Genomic DNA, 20161 nt, shown 5'->3' with positions numbered 1-20161 from the left:
AGGAGTGCAGTCCAGAAGTGAGGGCAGGCTGACGAGGGACCAAGGTGTGAACGGGGGCAGGATGGAGACTGGTGGACTGATGGACCATGGTGGAGATGAGGGAGGTTGGAGCCAGGGTGTAGGTAATCACCCAGAGGTCCGAGGTGGAGATCTGGGCGAGGGGGCTTGAGGTGGAGGTTCAGTGCAGACATAAATAGGAGGAGGCGGGAGAGGGAGGCAGGGAGGGAAAACAGTTTTTGGGCTGGAGCGTTCAATAGCAAAGTTCGTAATAGAAACGGGCTCGCGATAGGCTGGAGCGGCTGGCTTGGCGGCGGCGGCTGGAGCTGAGGGCTCGGCGGAGACTAGAGATAATAAAATATTTTTAACATTTACACCATGATTTTCTGTACACTGTAAAAAGTAATACGCTCTATCTACTCAATAAAATTGTGGCAACAGATTACAAGCAATATTATTAATTAAATTCATCATATAAGAACTGAGTTAGAATTAATCATATTAATTCCTTAAAAGTCAACCATTTAAAATGTGTAAAATTAGCAAACACCATTATAAAAACCCCAAACTGACATAAAAAGCAAAGAGTCAAACTGACCAACTAAATGACACACTAATCACCATAACGGTGACCAAACATTTTCAATAAAATCAACATCAACATCTAAACCTGTTAATTCTTGTGTTTCTTGTTCCTTCAGTGATTCTGCTTATCATCATGTGTTTTCAAAGTTGGCAATAAAAAATAAATAGTTCTTAATTCATCTTTGATGTCTGCCTGTTTTTCAGATGTTTTTGTTTAAATTTTACTTAAATTTTACTTATTTTAAATTTTACATTTTTTTTAAATGGTTGACATTGACATATTTGTTGAATTTAATTAATAATATTGCTTGTAATCTGTTGCCAAAATTTTGAGTAGATATAGCGCATTACTTTTTACAGAGTAAAGCTGTAAAGCTAAACATTTCACACAATAAAGTTTAAAATGTAAAAAAGCTTAATAGGATCCCTCTAAATGTGTTGTCAAGCTAAACTCGATCACTATAGCATGTGGTCAGCACACATTTGACTGTGTCAACACAACTAACCACCTCACCTCGGCATACACAGTGTACAACAATCATCTGTTTTGCTCTTTCACCAGCACTCAACAGGAAAGCTCTTATTGAAAATTACTAGATTTGTTGCTTTTGGGCTAAGAGGGTTATTTCATTTACAAGAAAAATGACACACCTCCGACAGAAATGCTGATCAGGCATGTGACTGTTTGGATCGAGTTATGCCAAGTTTAATTCTCTCAAGCTATTTTGGAGCAAGTCAGTGGAGTAGTTTATCCTCTACTCTTTAGGTTCATTGAATTGCATTCGTTAATGTCTCCAGGAATTTCAAGACATTCATCATCACAACTGAGGTGGCAAGTTGTTTTGGTCTAAGATTATCTGGGTTCATTTCTGCAATAATGTCTTCCCCTGGTAAAGCAGGGGCTATTTCAAACACAAGGAGAAGACTTTCACGAACAAAAAGCAAGAAAAAACATTTTGTGCATCAAAAAGTGGAGATATTCTGGGCCAGCGACCCCATCCTGACGGTGTTTATGTGGGGCATCAATCACACGGTATGTTCCTAAAGACCTTTCTTTATTTCTGAATCTAAAAAAATTAACTATTTATTTTCCTGTAACACTAAAAAATATGTTGCTCTATAATGCTAAAGTATGATGTATATTGTTTATTTTTGTTGTTATGTGCTTGGGAGGAGAATGGCTGTCATTAATGCATATTAACAATACATTTTTTAATTCTTAAACTTCCTGCATTAACCTTTGCAGATAAACGACCTCTTTCAAGTGCCTATGCCAGTAATGCTACTTCCAGACGACTTCAAAGCCAACATAAAAATGAAAGTCAACAACCATCTATTCAACAAGTATGGTCTATCGAACACACTCTTCAACAAATACTTTCTGAAGAATAAAACTCAACTGAAAGATTTTCTGACTGGCAGATAAATGGCCAATTACAATTTTAGTACATTCATTTCTCATGTCATCACAAATGACTATTTGACTATTTGGATTTAGTATAGTATAAAGTTTCATGTAAACATGATAAGGTTGGCTATGTATATACAGTGCATAATATATATATAAATATAGAAAGTTGTAAACAAATGCTAATTTCCACCTCTTATATCTGTTCATTTTGTGTAGTTTTTATGGAGGCTATTTGTATTTTTGACATAATATTGATATCTATCAAATACTTGTTCATGTGGTTTGTTCAGTCTAGTCATATTTGTTCACAAAGTCACAGTTTTTAGGCTATTTTGTGTGCAATGAACTGCACAAAGCTTTTGTAAAACTCATAATCTGCTGTGGTATGGAGACAGGGTTATATATTTGGTGGTGGTGGGGGTTGCTGGCAAACAGTCCAGACGTGTGACCTCAGTGAAATGCAAGCTTAGACACAGTTCCTATGATTAAATACAATCACCATGATTGTTTAGCAAAAACAAAACATGAAAAATTATTGTTTATTCGGACACACGCAGCATTTCCATGGAGTATTTGTAAATATTCAGCGGTATGCTTTTGATATTGACAGTGATGTGACATTCATGTTGTTTCAGAGCAACTTTAAAGAAATTGTGCCTTAATGCCATAAAGCCAGTGAGCAAGTCAAAGGTGACTGTGGCAAGAAAAAATTGTCCATAATATGTTTAGGTAGTGTAGAGGGAAAAACCTTGAGAGAAACCCCGGAGGAGTTCTCCGCCTCTGGCATTACAATTAATGTACATGCTAAATATTATCCAGTAATGTGTGATAAAACAATTCAATTTTTAGTATATTAGTAAAGCAACACTTAATGGTTTATTTCCCCATTGTAAAGACAGTTTATTAGAAGTGCTCTTACACTGTTCAAATCCACAATGCTTATTTATGTTTAAATATTTAGGGAAAACCTCCCTGGACATTTCAAGTTTAAGGAGTACTGCCCACTAGTGTTCCGGAATCTAAGAGAGCGATTTGGAGTTGAACATCAGGATTACCAGGTATGAAATTTCTGTATAGTTTAAGACTGAAAGCATAAAAGGCTGAAAGCTCCCTTAACTTCAACTGTAAAACGATTTAGTTACATATGAGTCAAAATCATGGTTAAACAGCACATCTGTTCCACACAATATTTTACAGCAAGTTATTTGCATAGATCAGGTCAGGTATAGGCCTATTATATGAAAGAACACATGTGCTCAACTTCATTTGAATGGTGGCCATCATTTGCTTTTATGTTTGCATGAGGCACTTGCCAATGTATTCTGCATTTGTCTGCTTTTAACCTTTAAAATATGCCAATTCTTTATGCGACAGTGGAGTTTTATGTCACGGTGTGCTGCGAGCAGAATATTTTATAAATAGTCTCTATTTCAATCCTTAAGAATTAATTTTCTTTTCTTATAATACTTACATGAAATGATAAAGTTTGCTATTTTAAAATTCAATATGACACAAATAATACTAAAATATATTAAATAAATAATATAATATTAAATAAAGGTTTGGAAGGTGGCACAGTGGCTCAACGGGTAGCACTATTGCCTCACTGCATGAAGGTCCTCGGTTTAAGTCTCAGCTGAGTCAGAAGGCCTTTCTGTGTGGAGTTTCCATGTTCTCCCATTGGGTTTCCTCCAGGTGCTCTGGTTTCCCCCAGAATCCAAAAAACATGCAGCATAGATGATTGTTTGTAGGTGTGAGTGTGTGAGGCATGTGATGGACTGGCCACACCATCCAGGGTGTTTCCCTGGGATAGGCTCCATCATCACTGAGACCTGATGGATGGATGAAGATATTTAGGTAACCTCAGTGAGTTGAAAGCAGACAGCAAACATTTTTATTTATTTATTTTTAACCGGACCAGCTAGAAAGTTTCAAACTGAACTCAAGCTTCTTTCAGGGCATCTCATTTTTTGATTAAAAAAAAAGCATTCTTAGATGGTGAAATTCTTAAAGGGTGCATAACACACACAGTTTCTGCCAATCTCACGTTAATCTTGAGTACCTATAGAGTAGTATAGCATCCTTCATATCTCCGAAAAGTCTTTAGTTTTATCAGATTTATAAAAGAAAGATACGCTGTACCGAGTCTTTCTGAAAACAGCCGAGCTCCTGAAGGCGTGCCGTGTGCAAAGCTAAAGAGTGACGAGCATGCGCAGCTTTTGCATAGCGATTGTCTGCAAGCTAAAAAAATTTATTTAAACACACACAATACACCATCACATTATCCCTGGATAACTTTTGGATCACTATAAAGAATATAGCGTATAGTGAATGATGAATAATGAATTTACGAATTTACGAATTCACTACGTTTGTGTTGTTTACATTATATGCACTTAGGCGCCTATTGCCAACAAAACAGACATTTGATGCAGTTTTACTCACCACCTGCGGTTCTGACTCATGACCGGGATCGTTATCGCTGTAACCGCTCCATCTTTCAGTTTCAAACGATCTGTAAATCCAGTGTGGAACTGGGCCTTGTTTATGAAACCATAAGTGCCAATCCTGATATTCTCCATTCATTTTAACCAATAAAAAATTAATTGCAACTATCAGACATGACTTTATCCTTATTTTGATAGTTAATTATGGTTATTTTAATGACAAATACTGAGAGCGCATCAATGTAATGTGTAAGAACAAATCTCTCAGCTCCACTTAACACTGTGTTCTTTGGGAAACAAGGATATCTTTCCCTCACAACCAAAAACACACTTCTTTGGTGACACTGTTGATTTCGTGGTCTAAAAACAAAGTGATAAATCTTTCTCGAGCAAGTCCTGTGCAGGGCTGCCGACGACTTCCGTAAAGCCAAACGAAGCATGTTGATGGCTCTAGCTCTTGCTCTCTTGCTCTGCTTGATGTGTGTGCGCACTCTTCCTGGAGAAGTGTCCGTACAAGGAATTCTGCCCTTTGTTACATAATAAAGGTCCATGCTCGAAAAAAATCTGTCTGAAATCTGTGAGAAATCTACGGAAGAGGATTAGGGCCAAGCAATAATAAAAAAATAAAACCATCTCGAGATTAAAGTTGTTAAATTTTGAGAAAAAAGTCTAAATAAAATGTTGAGAATAAACTCTTTAAATTATGAGAAAAAACTCGTTAAATTCCAAGAAAAAAGTCGAGATAAAATGTTGAGAATAAAGTCATTAAATTACAAGATAAGTCGTTAAATTACGAGAACAGATTCGTTAAATTATGAGAAAAATGTTGTTAAATTTCGAGAAAAAAGTTGAGATCAAATGTTGAGAATAAAGTCATTAAATTACTAGAAAAAAGTTGTTAAATTACGAGAAAAAAATCGAGTTTTTAAATTTAATGAGTTTTTTTCTCGTAATTTAACGAGTTTATTCTCAACATTTTATCTTGACTTTTTTCTTGAAATCTAATGAGTTTTTTCTCATAATTTAATGAGTTTATTCTCAACATTTTATTTCGACTTTTTTCTCAATTTAACGACTTTTTTCTCGTAATTTAACAACTTTAATCTCGAGATGGTTTTATTTTTTTATTATTGCTTGGCCCTAATCCTCTTCCGTAGAAATCTGAAGAGTATTTTTGGCACAGAAATACTCTGTCATACATTCAACTCGTTTTTTGGAACTTTGGCCATGTTTAGCATGAGAATCCAACTCTTTAACAGTGTAAATAAGTAAGAATGCATGAAATAGCATTAGACCTCCCTTTAAGGGCACAGTGACTGTCGTAGCAAACATTCTGTTCAAGCACCACATGAGTGAGACTGAAATGAGACCAACTGGGAAATATTAAAAACAAATCTCCACTATGAAAGTAAATGTAATGGAGGAGTTGGAAAAAAAGATTTAGGTTTGTGCAAATAGTTCTCTACCAAGTGTGATGAGTCAGTCTAGTCTAGTAGCATCAGGGGCGTGATGGGTGACCAAAGTCAAAGGCGGGGTAAAGCTAGATTTACCCTACTTTATTTATAGAGGGAAGCAGACAAGGACTGACAGTGAATAATTATTGATAATACCTGGATTTACCTAGTATCAACAAAGTTCACACATCTGGGTTCACCATCCATCTGAGCATGTAGCCTTCCTCACAGAAGACTAGACCATAGTGGACCATGGGTAGACCATGGACTCAGCAGGACCAGTTCCTCATTTCATCACTGATAACATAGAAACATTGGTTAGTCAGTTTTGTTGAACCCTCACTACATCACTTCACCTTTCCAAACAACCACTCCACAAGAACCCACCAGTTCACATTCTGTTGCTGCCTCTCCGCTTCCACCTTCAACTCCTCCTTCGGTGAGTTCGGCCAGTCCCATGGTCTTTCAGCAACCTCTAGTTCAGTGAAAGAAAGCAATGTTTTTTACTCCACTGCTCACTTACTATGGAGAGTCCCACAAATTTCCTACATAGTGAGTAAATTTAGTGTCATGATCACTAGTGTGAGTGCCCTATCAGCCACTAGAGGACACTCCATCCTGGACTCTTGTTTTCACCCCATGAACTACATTACCCAATACACACTTGCCGGACTCATTATCTCATGATCACTTCATTACACACAGCTGTCTTGTATTATGTTATCAGTGTCTGTCTATTTATACCCTGTTGGTTTCTGTTCTAGTCATGGAGTTTTCAGTTCACATTTCCCGGTCCGTGTTGTTTCTTGTTCCCTGTTCTTGTGCCTGTTTTTGTATGGACTGCTTTTCTGGATTTTGACCCTGGCCTGTTTATGGACTCACGATATTGGATTACCCATTAAACTTACCTGCACTTGGATCTGTCTCTTGTCTCCATGTTTGCAACCGTGACAGAAAACTCCATCACCTAAGATCCAGCAGGATGGGGATCCAGATCACACCTCCGACTACTGTGAAGCAGCGGATGGCTCGCCTGGAAAACTTAACCACCCTGAGGCAACAGGGCAAGGAGGTGGGTGGTTTTGCACAACTGTTTTGGACCCTGGCGGTAGGGCTGGGATATAGTGATGTCGCTCTGAAGGAAATTTTTAATATATGCCTGGATGACCCTCTGCCTCAGTGGGAGTTGGAGGGTCTTCAGATCCTGGATTTCTGGGGCTTCATCAAATATCTCGGTTATAGAAGCCAGTGGGCTATACCTGGTCAACCTGTACCCTACCATAGAGACTTTCCAGTCGCCACAGAGGAGATGGGCACTGAGCCTCTGCTTCACCCCGGTAAAAGGAGGAGGAGGAGAAGGAAGAAGGCTTCCTTCATCCTTCAAGGCTTGGAGTCCTCTCCAGCCAGTGAGTCCAATACAGAGCTCGCTCCAGCCAGCGAGTCTATTACAGAGCCTGCTCCACCTAGTGAGTCCGCTTCAGCCAGTGAGTCCGCTCCAGTCAGTGAGTCCACTCCAGAGTCTGCTCCAGTCAGTGAGTCCACTCCAGAGTCCGCTCCAGTCAGTGAGTCCGCTCCAGCCAGTGAGTCCACTCCAGAGCCCTCTCCAGTCAGTGAGTCCGCTCCAGTCAGTGAGTCCGCTCCAGCTAGTGAGTCCACTCCAGAGCCCGCTCCAGCTAGTGAGTCCACTCCAGAGCCCGCTCCAGTAAGTGAGTCCGCTCCAGTCAGTGAGTCCGCTCCAGCTAGTGAGTCCACTCCAGAGCCCACTCCAGTCAGTGAGTCCACTCTAGAGTCTGCTCCAGTCAGTGAGTCCGCTCCAGTCAGTGAGTCCACTCCAGAGTCTGCTCCAGTCAGTGAGTCCTCTCCAGAGTCCGCTTCAACCAGTGAGTCCACTCCAGAGCCCGCTTCAGCCAGTGAGTCCGCTCCAGTCAGTGAGTCCACTCCAGGGCCCGCTCCAGTCAGTGAGTCCGCTCCAGCTAGTGAGTCCACTCCAGAGCCCGCTCCAGTCAGTGAGTCCACTCCAGAGCCCGCTCCAGTCAGTGAGTCCGCTCCAGCTAGTGAGTCCACTCCAGAGCCCGCTCCAGTCAGTGAGTCCACTCCAGAGTCTGCTCCAGTCAGTGAGTCCACTCCAGAGTCCGCTCCAACCAGTGAGTCCACTCCAGAGTCCGCTCCAACCAGTGAGTCCACTCCAGAGCCCGCTTCAGCCAGTGAGTCCGCTCCAGTCAGTGAGTCCACTCCAGAGTCTGCTCCAGTCAGTGAGTCCACTCCAGAGTCCGCTCCAACCAGTGAGTCCACTCCAGAGTCCGCTCCAACCAGTGAGTCCACTCCAGAGCCCGCTTCAGCCAGTGAGTCCGCTCCAGTCAGTGAGTCCACTCCAGAGCCCGCTCCAGTCAGTGAGTCCGCTCCAGAGTCCGCTCCAGTCAGTGAGTCCGCTCCAGCTAGTGAGTCCACTCCAGAGCCCGCTCCAGTTAGTGAGTCCGCTCCAGTTAGTGAGTCCGCTCCAGTCAGTGAGTCCGCTCCAGCTAGTGAGCCCGCTCCAGTCAGAGTCCACTCCAGCTAGTGAGTCCACTCCAGAGCCCACTCCAGCTAGTGAGTCCACTCCAGAGCCCACTCCAGCTAGTGAGTCCGCTCCAGTCAGTGAGTCCGCTCCAGTCAGTGAGTCCGCTCCAGTCAGTGAGTCCGCTCCAGCTAGTGAGTCCGCTCCAGAGCCCGCTCCAGTCAGTGAGTCCACTCCAGAGCCCGCTCCAGCTAGTGAGTCCACTCCAGAGCCCGCTCCAGTTAGTGAGTCCGCTCCAGTTAGTGAGTCCGCTCCAGTCAGTGAGTCCGCTCCAGCTAGTGAGCCCGCTCCAGTCAGAGTCCACTCCAGCTAGTGAGTCCACTCCAGAGCCCACTCCAGCTAGTGAGTCCGCTCCAGTCAGTGAGTCCGCTCCAGTCAGTGAGTCCGCTCCAGTCAGTGAGTCCGCTCCAGTCAGTGAGTCCGCTCCAGCTAGTGAGTCCGCTCCAGAGCCCGCTCCAGTCAGTGAGTCCACTCCAGAGTCTGCTCCAGTCAGTGAGTCCACTCCAGAGCCCGCTCCAGCTAGTGAGTCCACTCCAGAAACCGCTCCAGTTAGTGAGTCTGCTCCAGTTAGTGAGTCCGCTCCAGTCAGTGAGTCCGCTCCAGTCAGTGAGTCCGCTCCAGTCAGTGAGTCCGCTCCAGTCAGTGAGTCCGCTCCAGTTAGTGAGTCCACTCCAGTCAGTGAGTCCGCTCCAGCTAGTGAGTCCGCTCCAGAGCCCGCTCCAGTCAGAGTCCACTCCAGCTAGTGAGTCCACTCCAGAGCCCACTCCAGCTAGTGAGTCCGCTCCAGTCAGTGAGTCCGCTCCAGTCAGTGAGTCCGCTCCAGTCAGTGAGTCCGCTCCAGCTAGTGAGTCCAGTCAGTGAGTCCGCTCCAGTCAGTGAGTCCGCTCCAGCTAGTGAGTCCAGTCAGTGAGTCCGCTCCAGCTAGTGAGTCCGCTCCAGAGCCCGCTCCAGTCAGTGAGTCCAGTCCAGAGTCGGCTCCAGTCAGTGAGTCCACTCCAGAGCCCGCTCCAGTCAGTGAGACCGCTCCAGAGTCTGCTCCAGTCAGTGAGTCCGCTCCAGCTAGTGAGTCCACTCCAGAGCCCGCTCCAGCTAGTGAGTCCACTCCAGAGTCTGCTCCAGTTAGTGAGTCTGCTCCAGTTAGTGAGTCTGCTCCAGTTAGTGAGTCTGCTCCAGTTAGTGAGTCTGCTCCCAGTTAGTGAGTCTGCTCCAGTTAGTGAGTCTGCTCCAGTTAGTGAGTCCACTCCAGTCAGTGAGTCCGCTCCAGCTAGTGAGTCCACTCCAGAGTCCGCTCCAGTCAGTGAGTCCGCTCCAGCCAGTGAGTCCACTCCAGAGCCCTCTCCAGTCAGTGAGTCCGCTCCAGTCAGTGAGTCCGCTCCAGCTAGTGAGTCCACTCCAGAGCCCGCTCCAGCTAGTGAGTCCACTCCAGAGCCCGCTCCAGCTAGTGAGTCCACTCCAGAGCCCGCTCCAGTAAGTGAGTCCACTCCAGTCAGTGAGTCCGCTCCAGCTAGTGAGTCCACTCCAGAGCCCGCTCCAGTCAGTGAGTCCACTCCAGAGTCTGCTCCAGTCAGTGAGTCCGCTCCAGTCAGTGAGTCCACTCCAGAGTCTGCTCCAGTCAGTGAGTCCTCTCCAGAGTCCGCTTCAACCAGTGAGTCCACTCCAGAGCCCGCTTCATCCAGTGAGTCCGCTCCAGTCAGTGAGTCCACTCCAGGGCCCGCTCCAGTCAGTGAGTCCGCTCCAGCTAGTGAGTCCACTCCAGAGCCCGCTCCAGTCAGTGAGTCCACTCCAGAGCCCGCTCCAGTCAGTGAGTCCGCTCCAGCTAGTGAGTCCACTCCAGAGCCCGCTCCAGTCAGTGAGTCCACTCCAGAGTCTGCTCCAGTCAGTGAGTCCGCTCCAGCTAGTGAGTCCACTCCAGAGCCCGCTCCAGTCAGTGAGTCCACTCCAGAGTCTGCTCCAGTCAGTGAGTCCACTCCAGAGTCCGCTCCAACCAGTGAGTCCACTCCAGAGTCCGCTCCAACCAGTGAGTCCACTCCAGAGCCCGCTTCAGCCAGTGAGTCCGCTCCAGTCAGTGAGTCCGCTCCAGAGTCCGCTCCAGTCAGTGAGTCCGCTCCAGCTAGTGAGTCCACTCCAGAGCCCGCTCCAGTTAGTGAGTCCGCTCCAGTTAGTGAGTCCGCTCCAGTCAGTGAGTCCGCTCCAGCTAGTGAGTCCGCTCCAGAGCCCGCTCCAGTCAGAGTCCACTCCAGCTAGTGAGTCCACTCCAGAGCCCACTCCAGCTAGTGAGTCCGCTCCAGTCAGTGAGTCCGCTCCAGTCAGTGAGTCCGCTCCAGCTAGTGAGTCCGCTCCAGAGCCCGCTCCAGTCAGTGAGTCCACTCCAGAGTCTGCTCCAGTCAGTGAGTCCACTCCAGAGCCCGCTCCAGCTAGTGAGTCCACTCCAGAGCCCGCTCCAGTTAGTGAGTCTGCTCCAGTTAGTGAGTCTGCTCCAGTTAGTGAGTCTGCTCCAGTTAGTGAGTCTGCTCCAGTCAGTGAGTCTGCTCCAGTTAGTGAGTCCACTCCAGTCAGTGAGTCCGCTCCAGCTAGTGAGTCCGCTCCAGAGCCCGCTCCAGTCAGAGTCCACTCCAGCTAGTGAGTCCACTCCAGTCAGTGAGTCCGCTCCAGTCAGTGAGTCCGCTCCAGTCAGTGAGTCCGCTCCAGTCAGTGAGTCCGCTCCAGAGTCTGCTCCAGTCAGTGAGTCCACTCCAGAGCCCGCTCCAGTCAGTGAGACCGCTCCAGAGTCCGCTCCAGTCAGTGAGTCCGCTCCAGCTAGTGAGTCCACTCCAGAGCCCGCTCCAGCTAGTGAGTCCGCTCCAGTTAGTGAGTCTGCTCCAGTTAGTGAGTCTGCTCCAGTTAGTGAGTCCACTCCAGTCAGTGAGTCCGCTCCAGCTAGTGAGTCCGCTCCAGAGCCCGCTCCAGTCAGTGAGTCCACTCCAGCTAGTGAGTCCACTCCAGAGCCCACTCCAGCTAGTGAGTCCGCTCCAGTCAGTGAGTCCGCTCCAGTCAGTGAGTCCGCTCCAGTCAGTGAGTCCGCTCCAGTCAGTGAGTCCGCTCCAGTCAGTGAGTCCGCTCCAGCTAGTGAGTCCGCTCCAGAGCCCGCTCCAGTCAGTGAGTCCACTCCAGAGCCCGCTCCAGTCAGTGAGTCCGCTCCAGCCAATGAGTCCACTCCAGAGCCCACTCCAGTCAGTGAGTCCGCTCCAGTCAGTGAGTCTGCTCCAGCTAGGGAGTCCACTCCAGAGTTGCACGCTTCTTCGGTCAGTCCTGCCATGGCCTGGAAGGCTGTCTTCACCTTCTGCGCCTTGATTGTCCTACGCGCCTGGAGGATGTATTCAGGGTCTGTTGACCATAGTCCAGTCTGCCAGCCCGAGCCCACTCCCGTCCCGGGTCAGCCCGAGCCCGCTGCCGTCCCGGAGCATGTCAGTCCGGTCGTGGCCCGGAAGGTGGTCTTAACCTTTTATGTCCTGGTGGTCTTGCGTGCCTGGAAGATGCACACTGGTGTGGTTGACTCTGGATCAGTCGGCCAGTTCAAGGCCGCTGCCGTCCCAGAGCGGACCTAGCCTGAGCCCGCTGCCGTCCCAGAGCAGTCCCAGCCTGAGCCCGCTGCCGTTCCAGAGCAGTCCCAGCCTGAGCACGCTGCCGTCCCAGAGCAGCCCCAGCCTGAGCCCGCTGCCGTCACTGAGCTGTCCGCTCCCCTTGATACGGCCACGGAGGCCATCACCGAGCTGTCCGCTCTCCCTGATACGGCCTCGGAGGCCATCATCGAGCTGTCTGCTCTCCCTGACACGGCCACGGAGGCCGTTCACCGGGCTGTCCGTTCCCCTTGATACAGCCACGGAGGCCGTCACCGTGCTGTCCGCTCCCCCTGATACGGCCACGGAGGCCATCACCGAGCTGTCCGCTCTCCCTGATATGGCCATGAAACACCCTTGGCCAGCCCTGCCGCCGCCGCCATCCAAGCCTTCTGCCCTGCTGCCACCGCCCAGGCCATTTGAACCGTTGAAATCCGCCTGGTTTGTTCCTCCAGCGCCGCCCTGGCAGTTGGCCGGGACCTCAGGCCTGCGGGCACCCGCCTGGTCAGTTCCCCCAGCGCCACCCTGGCTGTCAGCCAGGACCCCAGGTCTGTTGACACCCGCTTGGTCAGTTCCTCCAGCACCGCCTTGGCAACTTGCCAGAACCCTGACCCCACTAGAGTCTCCATGGACTGTTCCCCCGGCTCCCCCCTGGCCTTCTGTTGGAGACTCTGGACCTGGCCCGCCATCCCTCCCCCTGAGCCTCCTCCTGTCCACCTCCCTCCTGAGTTTTTTTTTTTTTTTTTTTTTTTTTGTCTGGTGGAGCATCTGGTAGCCGCTCCTTTGAGGGGGGGTAATGTCATGATCACTAGTGTGAGTGCCCTATCAGCCACTAGAGGGCACTCCATCCTGGACTCTTGTTTTCACCCCATGAACTACATTACCCAATACACACTTGCCGGACTCATTATCTCATGATCACTTCATTACACACAGCTGTCTTGTATTATGTTATCAGTGTCTGTCTATTTATACCCTGTTGGTTTCTGTTCTAGTCATGGAGTTTTCAGTTCACATTTCCCAGTCCGTGTTGTTTCTTGTTCCCTGTTCTTGTGCCTGTTTTTGTATGGACTGCTTTTCTGGATTTTGACCCTGGCCTGTTTATGGACTCACGATATTGGATTACCCATTAAACTTACCTGCACTTGGATCTGTCTCTTGTCTCCATGTTTGCAACCGTGACATGTAGTGTTCATCATCTCCCTTCTCACCAGGTGTGCTTTGAAATGGGCCACCATCACCTTAAAGCTTGTCATTCTCTGATAATTTTGCCATCCACAGAACTGTTAACCGTAACATGTCCTTCAGCAACAGATACATCTATGAGTCTCTGTCAACAAATTTAAGGCCCAACAAGCAACCTTCACTTCAAGGTGCCTTCATCTCTGTGTTCCAGATGGTTAGGACCCTCTCAGTACACCAGGATATCAGCATCCCATTTGTGTTCAAGGCTGCTTAAACATTCTGGCTCCTTTCCCACTGCATTGTTACCCAGCAGACCCAGGACTACCAGTGGGGTGCCATTCCTCTGGGGAAGAGGACAGCAGGCTATCTAGCTCCTCAAGGAAGTTGTCTAGTTGGACGATAAATGACAATAAAATGAATTTTGGCAGGGTTACCAACAGTAATGGCATGTCTTTAGTCAAAGCCAAATGGTTTTCACTAACTGGCACAGGCAGGGATGAAGTCTTTTCACAGACATGAATTTCATTAAGAACAAAACTGTGAAAGTTGAAGCAGCATTTTTATTGCAAGCAGCGCATATTTTTTCAGTGCCCAGGTTAACAAATGATAGTCTCTATATCAAAAGAGTCATGCTTTACCACAGAGGGGTGTGCTCTTTGCAGATTGCAAAACAATAAAATCAGGCTTGTTTGCTTGACTGTGGGGGTGGACTTAACATCCATCTATTTTGCCAAACCGCTTGTCCTAGGGTTAAGGTGATGCTGGACCCTATCCAAACATCTTAGGCTGTAGGCAGGAAAAACCCCTGGATGCATGGCCAGTCCATTTCTCATCCAAGCGCTCTTGGATTTTTAGCAAGGATGATGATCAAGTGAATGATTGTGTGTAGATTAATCTAGAAATAGTTTCTAAGACAATCATTTTAGAAAGTTAATTCGAGGATCAAGTATATGTCATGGTCTGTGTTCTAAAAACTACATGCACTCACGTTTATAAAGATAATAGCCTTTTGACTGGTTTCTACTTACAATATGGACATTGCAATGTCATACAAAACACACACACACACACAAACAGAAAACCCCATGTTAACTCCTATATACCCCACCTGTTTCCCCTCATCAGTTCTCATCTGCCTCTTTTCCCCCTACCAGATCCTTCCCATATGATTTTGTATGGAATGACTTTGGTATGCTGTTGTAGTTACTGTTTAGGTCATACCTGCTGGTAAGAGAGATTGACGTTGACTGGATTGTCATGAATTTTCCAAATTTCCATGTGTCCTTTTAGGTTTCTCTAACGCGTAGTCCTCCAATTAAGGAATGCAAGAGTCAGGAACCAGGATTGTTGCTGACATCATATGACCGCACACTAATTGTCAAGCAAATCTCCAGTGAGGAGGTGGAGGAAGTGCACAACATCCTTTCAGAATACCACCAGGTATAGAGTACTGTTTCATAAATTATTTAATAACAGGTTAATTTAACCTTTGTAAAATTAACTTAAAGAAGTAGTTCATTCAAACATGAAAATTCGGCCATTATCTACCATATGTTATGATTCACTGAAAAGATCTGATGAAAGTACTATTTGTTCCCAAACTGAAAATTGATGCTTCTCTCATGAGCTATCATGAACACATCAAGGAAAGCTAGATGTCAAGTAAAATTTTGGTCTGTTCCTTACGCAAAGCTATTGTATTGCTTCAAAAGACTTGGAATACAGTGCATGAGTCTTCTGAACATCTTTTCTGGTGCTTGTTTCTTCAAAGCACAGAGGGCAAGTCATCTAGTACACACTGTTGTCTTCAGTGCTCTGTATAGTTGCTCAGTTACTTGTTTGTTGCTACTCCAAATGCTGGTCCAATTATTGTATCTATCGAGACACCGCAATACCCAAGATTTCTTCATGTGTAGTGCAGCTGAAGTGCTTAACATTTGTAGGTTGATCCAGTCGCAATGTTTTCTCTTCAGCCTTTATTTTTAAAAGTTATTTTGAATTTAACAATTTCTTACCCGATAACTTTCTGGCCACGCTGGTCTTCATCTGGTCTAGATGAATGCCAAGCGGGGTACTGCATCAAATTGAGATGTATTGGAATGCTGTTTGGATGGATAAATTTCCCCAGACACACCAAGCATATAAAGTATTAGGCTTTATGCTTATTTTACTATGCCACTGAGATACACAGTCACTAATTTGTGTTTAGTCATTGATTAAAAGACAAAAACAATGTAAGATTTGACTCTAATCCTATTTAAGAAATTAGCAAAGAATAAGAAAGATATTTTGTTTTCTGAACAGTTTAATCAAACTTTTTAAAAAAGATGTTAGACATAAGTGTACTGAGGCTATTTCTTTTTATTCCCTTTTCTTTTAAATTAAAACATTTACTTTTTCCCCCTCAGCATATTGTCACTTGCCATGGTAGCACACTACTACCCCAGTTCCTTGGCATGTACCGGGTCACTGTGGACAATGAAGAAACATACATTTTAGTCATGAGGAATATGTTCAGCCACCGACTAACTGTCCACAGAAAATATGACCTCAAGGTAGATAAAAGTCATTCTTTACTCATTGTTTACTATTTTGTTATGGTGACTAGATTGTATAAAAACTTGCATATTTAAGGTAATCTACTGAATAAGATAGATCTACTGTATCATATTTATGTAGAACATCTATTATTTTGTAAGGATCATCAATTATTGTTATGTATTTCAATAAATTAGCTGGAATATTTCATATTATAGGGCTCGTTGGTTTCTCGAGAAGCAAGTGATAAGGAAAAGGTAAGAGATAATGCAATCAAGTTTCGTTTGTCCAAAATATTCACATTCATGTTCCTCACAAACATACTGTGCTTATAGTGTTTTATCTAAAACGTTTTATTTGATAACTTATTCAAATGATAGAGTTGTTTTGGTTAATTTTAGAATTGCTTTAGAACAGGTTCCTAAATCCTAAACTTATAGACTACCCTTTCTTGTTTTCATTCTGTTACAAAGGCATTCTTGTATGCTATTCTTGAAAGATGTTTCAGTTTCTCAAAACTGAAAATTTGTTTTTGAAAATAATTGCTTAAAAATAATTTGAAAACCCAGGTGAAAGAGCTGCCTACCTTCAAGGATGTAGATTTCAGAAACAACATGCAGCGAGTCTACATCAGTGAAGAGGAGAAAGAAAAGCTATTGGATAAACTGAACAGGGATGTAGAGGTGAGAGGATTAATGATACAATTTACAGAATATTACATTTCTGTCAGATGTACTCTGATTGATTAGTTGAGTTTACCCACTGCGAAACAGAGCTTTCTTAGACCCAAACAACCTGGTTTTTGTAACTTTTATAACTGACTCTGAAACTAAGGCCCTGTTTCCACCTGGTATTAAGATGCATTTTGGTTGATCACAAGTGGACAACACTATATTCAGGTGTAAACGGGGTGTAAAACCTTTTGAGCTTGTCCACTTTCAACCACTTCCAGAGGTAGTTGGAAAAGCATTTAACCGGATTGCTTTTGTAGCATAGACACTTATGTGGTCGAATGTGTTGGAACAGCCACTTAAGACTGCCTACTCTCTGCCTACAGACCTAATGCGTAAGCATTATGGGAAGCTCGCTAGCCAGATGGGATTTAAACTTTGTCAACTGAAGACCCAAGTTTGGTTTGAAGATGAAAAATGTACCAATCACAATGTTCTCTCACAGTTCCTGATTTCTAACACACACTCACAGCATTCAGCATGGTCTTGCGGTTGTCAGAGCAGAAACAAAAGCTGATGCTCTCTGTATCTTTTTCCGTTGTCTCTGGTCGCATTCATATGTAAATTGCGTGAGCTTATTTCATCCATTAGATTGAAAGATCTGAAAAAGCGCATACATTTACCTGCCCATAGACCCACCCCTCGAATAAATCAGGACAGAAGTGGTTGAAAGCGGACAATAGAGACAGATTAAAACACCAGGTGTAAATAGGAGTGTCTCCCCTCATCTACTTGTGATCCAATCAACCAAAACGCATCTGTGTAAACATGGCCTAATAGTCTGTTTGTGTATCTGTATGTGTTGGGTTCAGTTTCTCGCACGTTTGAAGATCATGGATTACAGCCTGCTGCTGGGCATTCATGATGTCGGGAGGGCAGAGCAAGAAGAAGAGGTAGAAATAAAAGAATCTTTAAGTGAAGAGGAGGAGGATTCAGAGAATGACCTATGCGCTGCAGCTGTGGGGTCTTTAGGCACTTCTCCTGAGGGCATTGCAGGGTACATGAGCTCTTATAAACCTCTTGGTCCAGGAGAGTTTGACCCTTATGTTGATGTGTATGCTATCCAGAGTGCAGTTGGTGAGTCACATTCCAGTCTGTTTACACTTTGAATACTTTGTTTAAACAATAAACTTATTGTTTAAATCTCGTTTTCTTGATTTACCATGAGTACCATGTTTTACCATGCCTAATATCGATCTAGCTCACTGCAGTGTGCAACAAGTGTCTCATAGCAGCTGCTGAGCAAATGCAGAGTAGCAGTATAACAATTTTCAACACACTCAAATGTATCTAATATGATAAAACAGCACTTTACCCCACATACTCTTTACTGGAAGAAGCAGAAGCGGCGACTGTGGCATAATAAAAGTTCCGGCACTCATTTCTCATTAGCAATCGCTCCAGCTGCCTCGCTCAGCTCCCACATCACTCGGCCCTGCTCTGCTTCATACTACAGTAACATTAATAATCTCATCCATGAACATGATTTCTGCCCGAGTCCCATCCCGATTCTTTTCCACCAGCTGTAAACGTGAAGACAACACATCCCATAATTCCGCAAAATCAAGGCATCATCAAGCTATGCCTTTGTTTTGAATAAGCGACCTCTAGTGGTGAAAATTTACATAGTGTGCCTTTGACCAAGGTGTATGACATTTGACAGTTTGTTTAAATCCTCACATTCAATTTGTAAGTCTTGTGTTTGTCTCTCCTTGATCTAGGTGCCCCACACAGAGAAGTATACTTCATGGGTCTTATAGATATTTTGACCCAGTATGATACCAAGAAGAAAGCAGCCCATGCAGCTAAAACAGTCAAGCATGGAGTAAGTGATACTTAATAAATGGACAGCTGAGATTTGCTTTTTACACATTTTACACATCTAAACTGATCTGTAAATACACTGTTATTTTTTCTTCTGTTTTTTATTTATTTATTTATTTTTTTTGTATTTTAAGGCTGGAGCTGAGATCTCTACAGTTCATCCTGAACAATATGCCAAGCGGTTTCGAGAATTCGTCACAAACATCTTTGCCTATTGAGAACATTTTAAATCTAGTGGACAAAAAAAAAAAATGTTGATTGAGAGCTGGTTTGATTTTCTCATTATTAAATTATTTCAAAAACATTATTTAATTATTAAAATCTTTAGTTTTTACTCTATAAATTATAAAATTGAAATTGTATTTTAGTACTCCAATGTCTTTATGGCTTTTAAATTGATCCTTTAGTTTCTGAATAAAATACATTTGTTAAATAATCATACGAATACTAAAACTTTTTTTTACAATAAAACATTCATCTGTATATGAATTGGATGTGACAACTGTGAAACATATGTATATAATAAGATGTAAATAATGTAATCAAATTGCTTTTCAAACACTGGGTTAAAATATCAGTGAATTGAAAGAACAGTTAAAAGAACTCATATGCAAAAACATATGTTTACCACAATCATACAACCTACAGAGATCAAAGAACATGAATGTTAAACTGACACCCGTTGCAATTAAAGGAAAAAAGTTTGCAGTTTGCATTTATGGTGTTGTTTATAAAGGAGAGATGCACAGCTCATGCACAGAGATCCTGAATGCTCAGATGAACAAAGCAGAAGACTTTCCCCTGATACAAGCCAAACTCTTCTCTGAAGATCTGACTGCACAATCCTGACTACATTGATGCTTCTGTGACATCAATGCCACACTCTCTCATGTCTTCCTCATAGAAAATCAGGTGGCCTTTCACAAGCTGCTGGAAAGCCACTTACCCCAGTTTGAGGATCATGTCTTTATCTTTCACTTTCTCTTTATAGTCCTTCTCATGTTTGATGTTGGTCTGAATGATTAGGAAGTGTGTGTACATTTGAGTGAGAGTCTTGGGAATATCTCCACTCTCTGCTTCACTCAACACCTTCTCTAGAACAGCAGCTGACATCCATCAGAACAGTGGGATGTGGCACTGATGATGTAGAGGCTCCTTGATGATTTCAGGTGTGAGACGATCTTGTTGGCCAGACTCTGATCACTGATTCTCTTCCTGAAGTATTTCTCCTTCTGTGGCTCACTGAAGCCTCGTACCTCTGTCACTCGATGGACACACTCATAGGGGACGAGATCAGCTGCTGCTAGTCTGGAGGTGATCCAGATGAGAGCAGAGGGAAGCAGATTCCCCACAATGAGGTTCGTCAGCAGCACGTCCAATGAGGCTGATTCAGTTTTCTCTGAAAATCCAGAGACAGACGACACTCATCCAGACCATCAAAGATGAACAACATTTTATATTCACCACTCAGTGGTTTCATTTCTTTGGTTTCAGGGAGAAAGTCATGAAGTATTTTGTCCTTCATCAAGTTGAGCTCTCTGAAAGGAAGTGGAAATATGAGCTGGACGTTCTGATTCTCTTTCCTTTCAGCCCAGTCCAGGATGAACTTCTGCACAGAGATTGTTTTTTCCAATGCCACCAACTCCCTTTGTCTGCACAGTTCTGATGGGTTTGTCTTGTTCAGGTAAAAGTCTAAAGATGTCACGGCACTTGATTGGTGTGTCCTCTGTTTCTGCTCTCCTGGAATGTGTCTCAATCTGTCTCACCTCATGCTCATTACTGATTATTGCACTCTCACTTTCTGTGATGTAGAGCAGTGTTTCCCAACCCTGTTCCTGG

At 44.5% G+C, this 20161-nt stretch overlaps 1 protein-coding gene across 1 annotated transcript; it reads left to right on the top strand.

Annotated features, from left to right (window-relative positions):
* Nucleotides 1-1208: 1208 nt before the first annotated feature.
* Nucleotides 1209-19406, top strand: pip4k2cb (phosphatidylinositol-5-phosphate 4-kinase, type II, gamma b). Its single transcript, XM_048173658.1, has 10 exons — nt 1209-1615; nt 1829-1926; nt 2955-3051; nt 14520-14669; nt 15638-15784; nt 15986-16024; nt 16337-16450; nt 17311-17575; nt 18220-18323; nt 18457-19406. The coding sequence occupies exons 1-10, from the start codon at nt 1460-1462 to the stop codon at nt 18538-18540; spliced, it is 1254 nt and encodes a 417-aa protein (XP_048029615.1). The 5' UTR covers nt 1209-1459; the 3' UTR covers nt 18541-19406.
* Nucleotides 19407-20161: the final 755 nt, after the last annotated feature.

Source organism: Megalobrama amblycephala, linkage group LG21, assembly GCF_018812025.1.
Source record: "Megalobrama amblycephala isolate DHTTF-2021 linkage group LG21, ASM1881202v1, whole genome shotgun sequence".
In the NCBI taxonomy this organism is placed as follows: Eukaryota; Metazoa; Chordata; class Actinopteri; order Cypriniformes; family Xenocyprididae; genus Megalobrama; species Megalobrama amblycephala.
Note: the sequence above shows the minus strand (reverse complement) of the source record. Positions and strands in the feature narration are given on the sequence as shown.

What these genes read in the sequence shown, in the direction of transcription:
- pip4k2cb (XM_048173658.1), top strand. Translation starts at nt 1,460, where the DNA reads ATGTCTTCCCCTGGTAAAGCAGGGGCTATTTCAAACACAAGGAGAAGA. An exon ending in TTGAACATCAGGATTACCAG is followed by an intron (nt 3,052 to 14,519) that starts GTATGAAATTTC and finishes GTGTCCTTTTAG; the next exon opens with GTTTCTCTAACGCGTAGTCC. An exon ending in TGCTATCCAGAGTGCAGTTG is followed by an intron (nt 17,576 to 18,219) that starts GTGAGTCACATT and finishes TCCTTGATCTAG; the next exon opens with GTGCCCCACACAGAGAAGTA.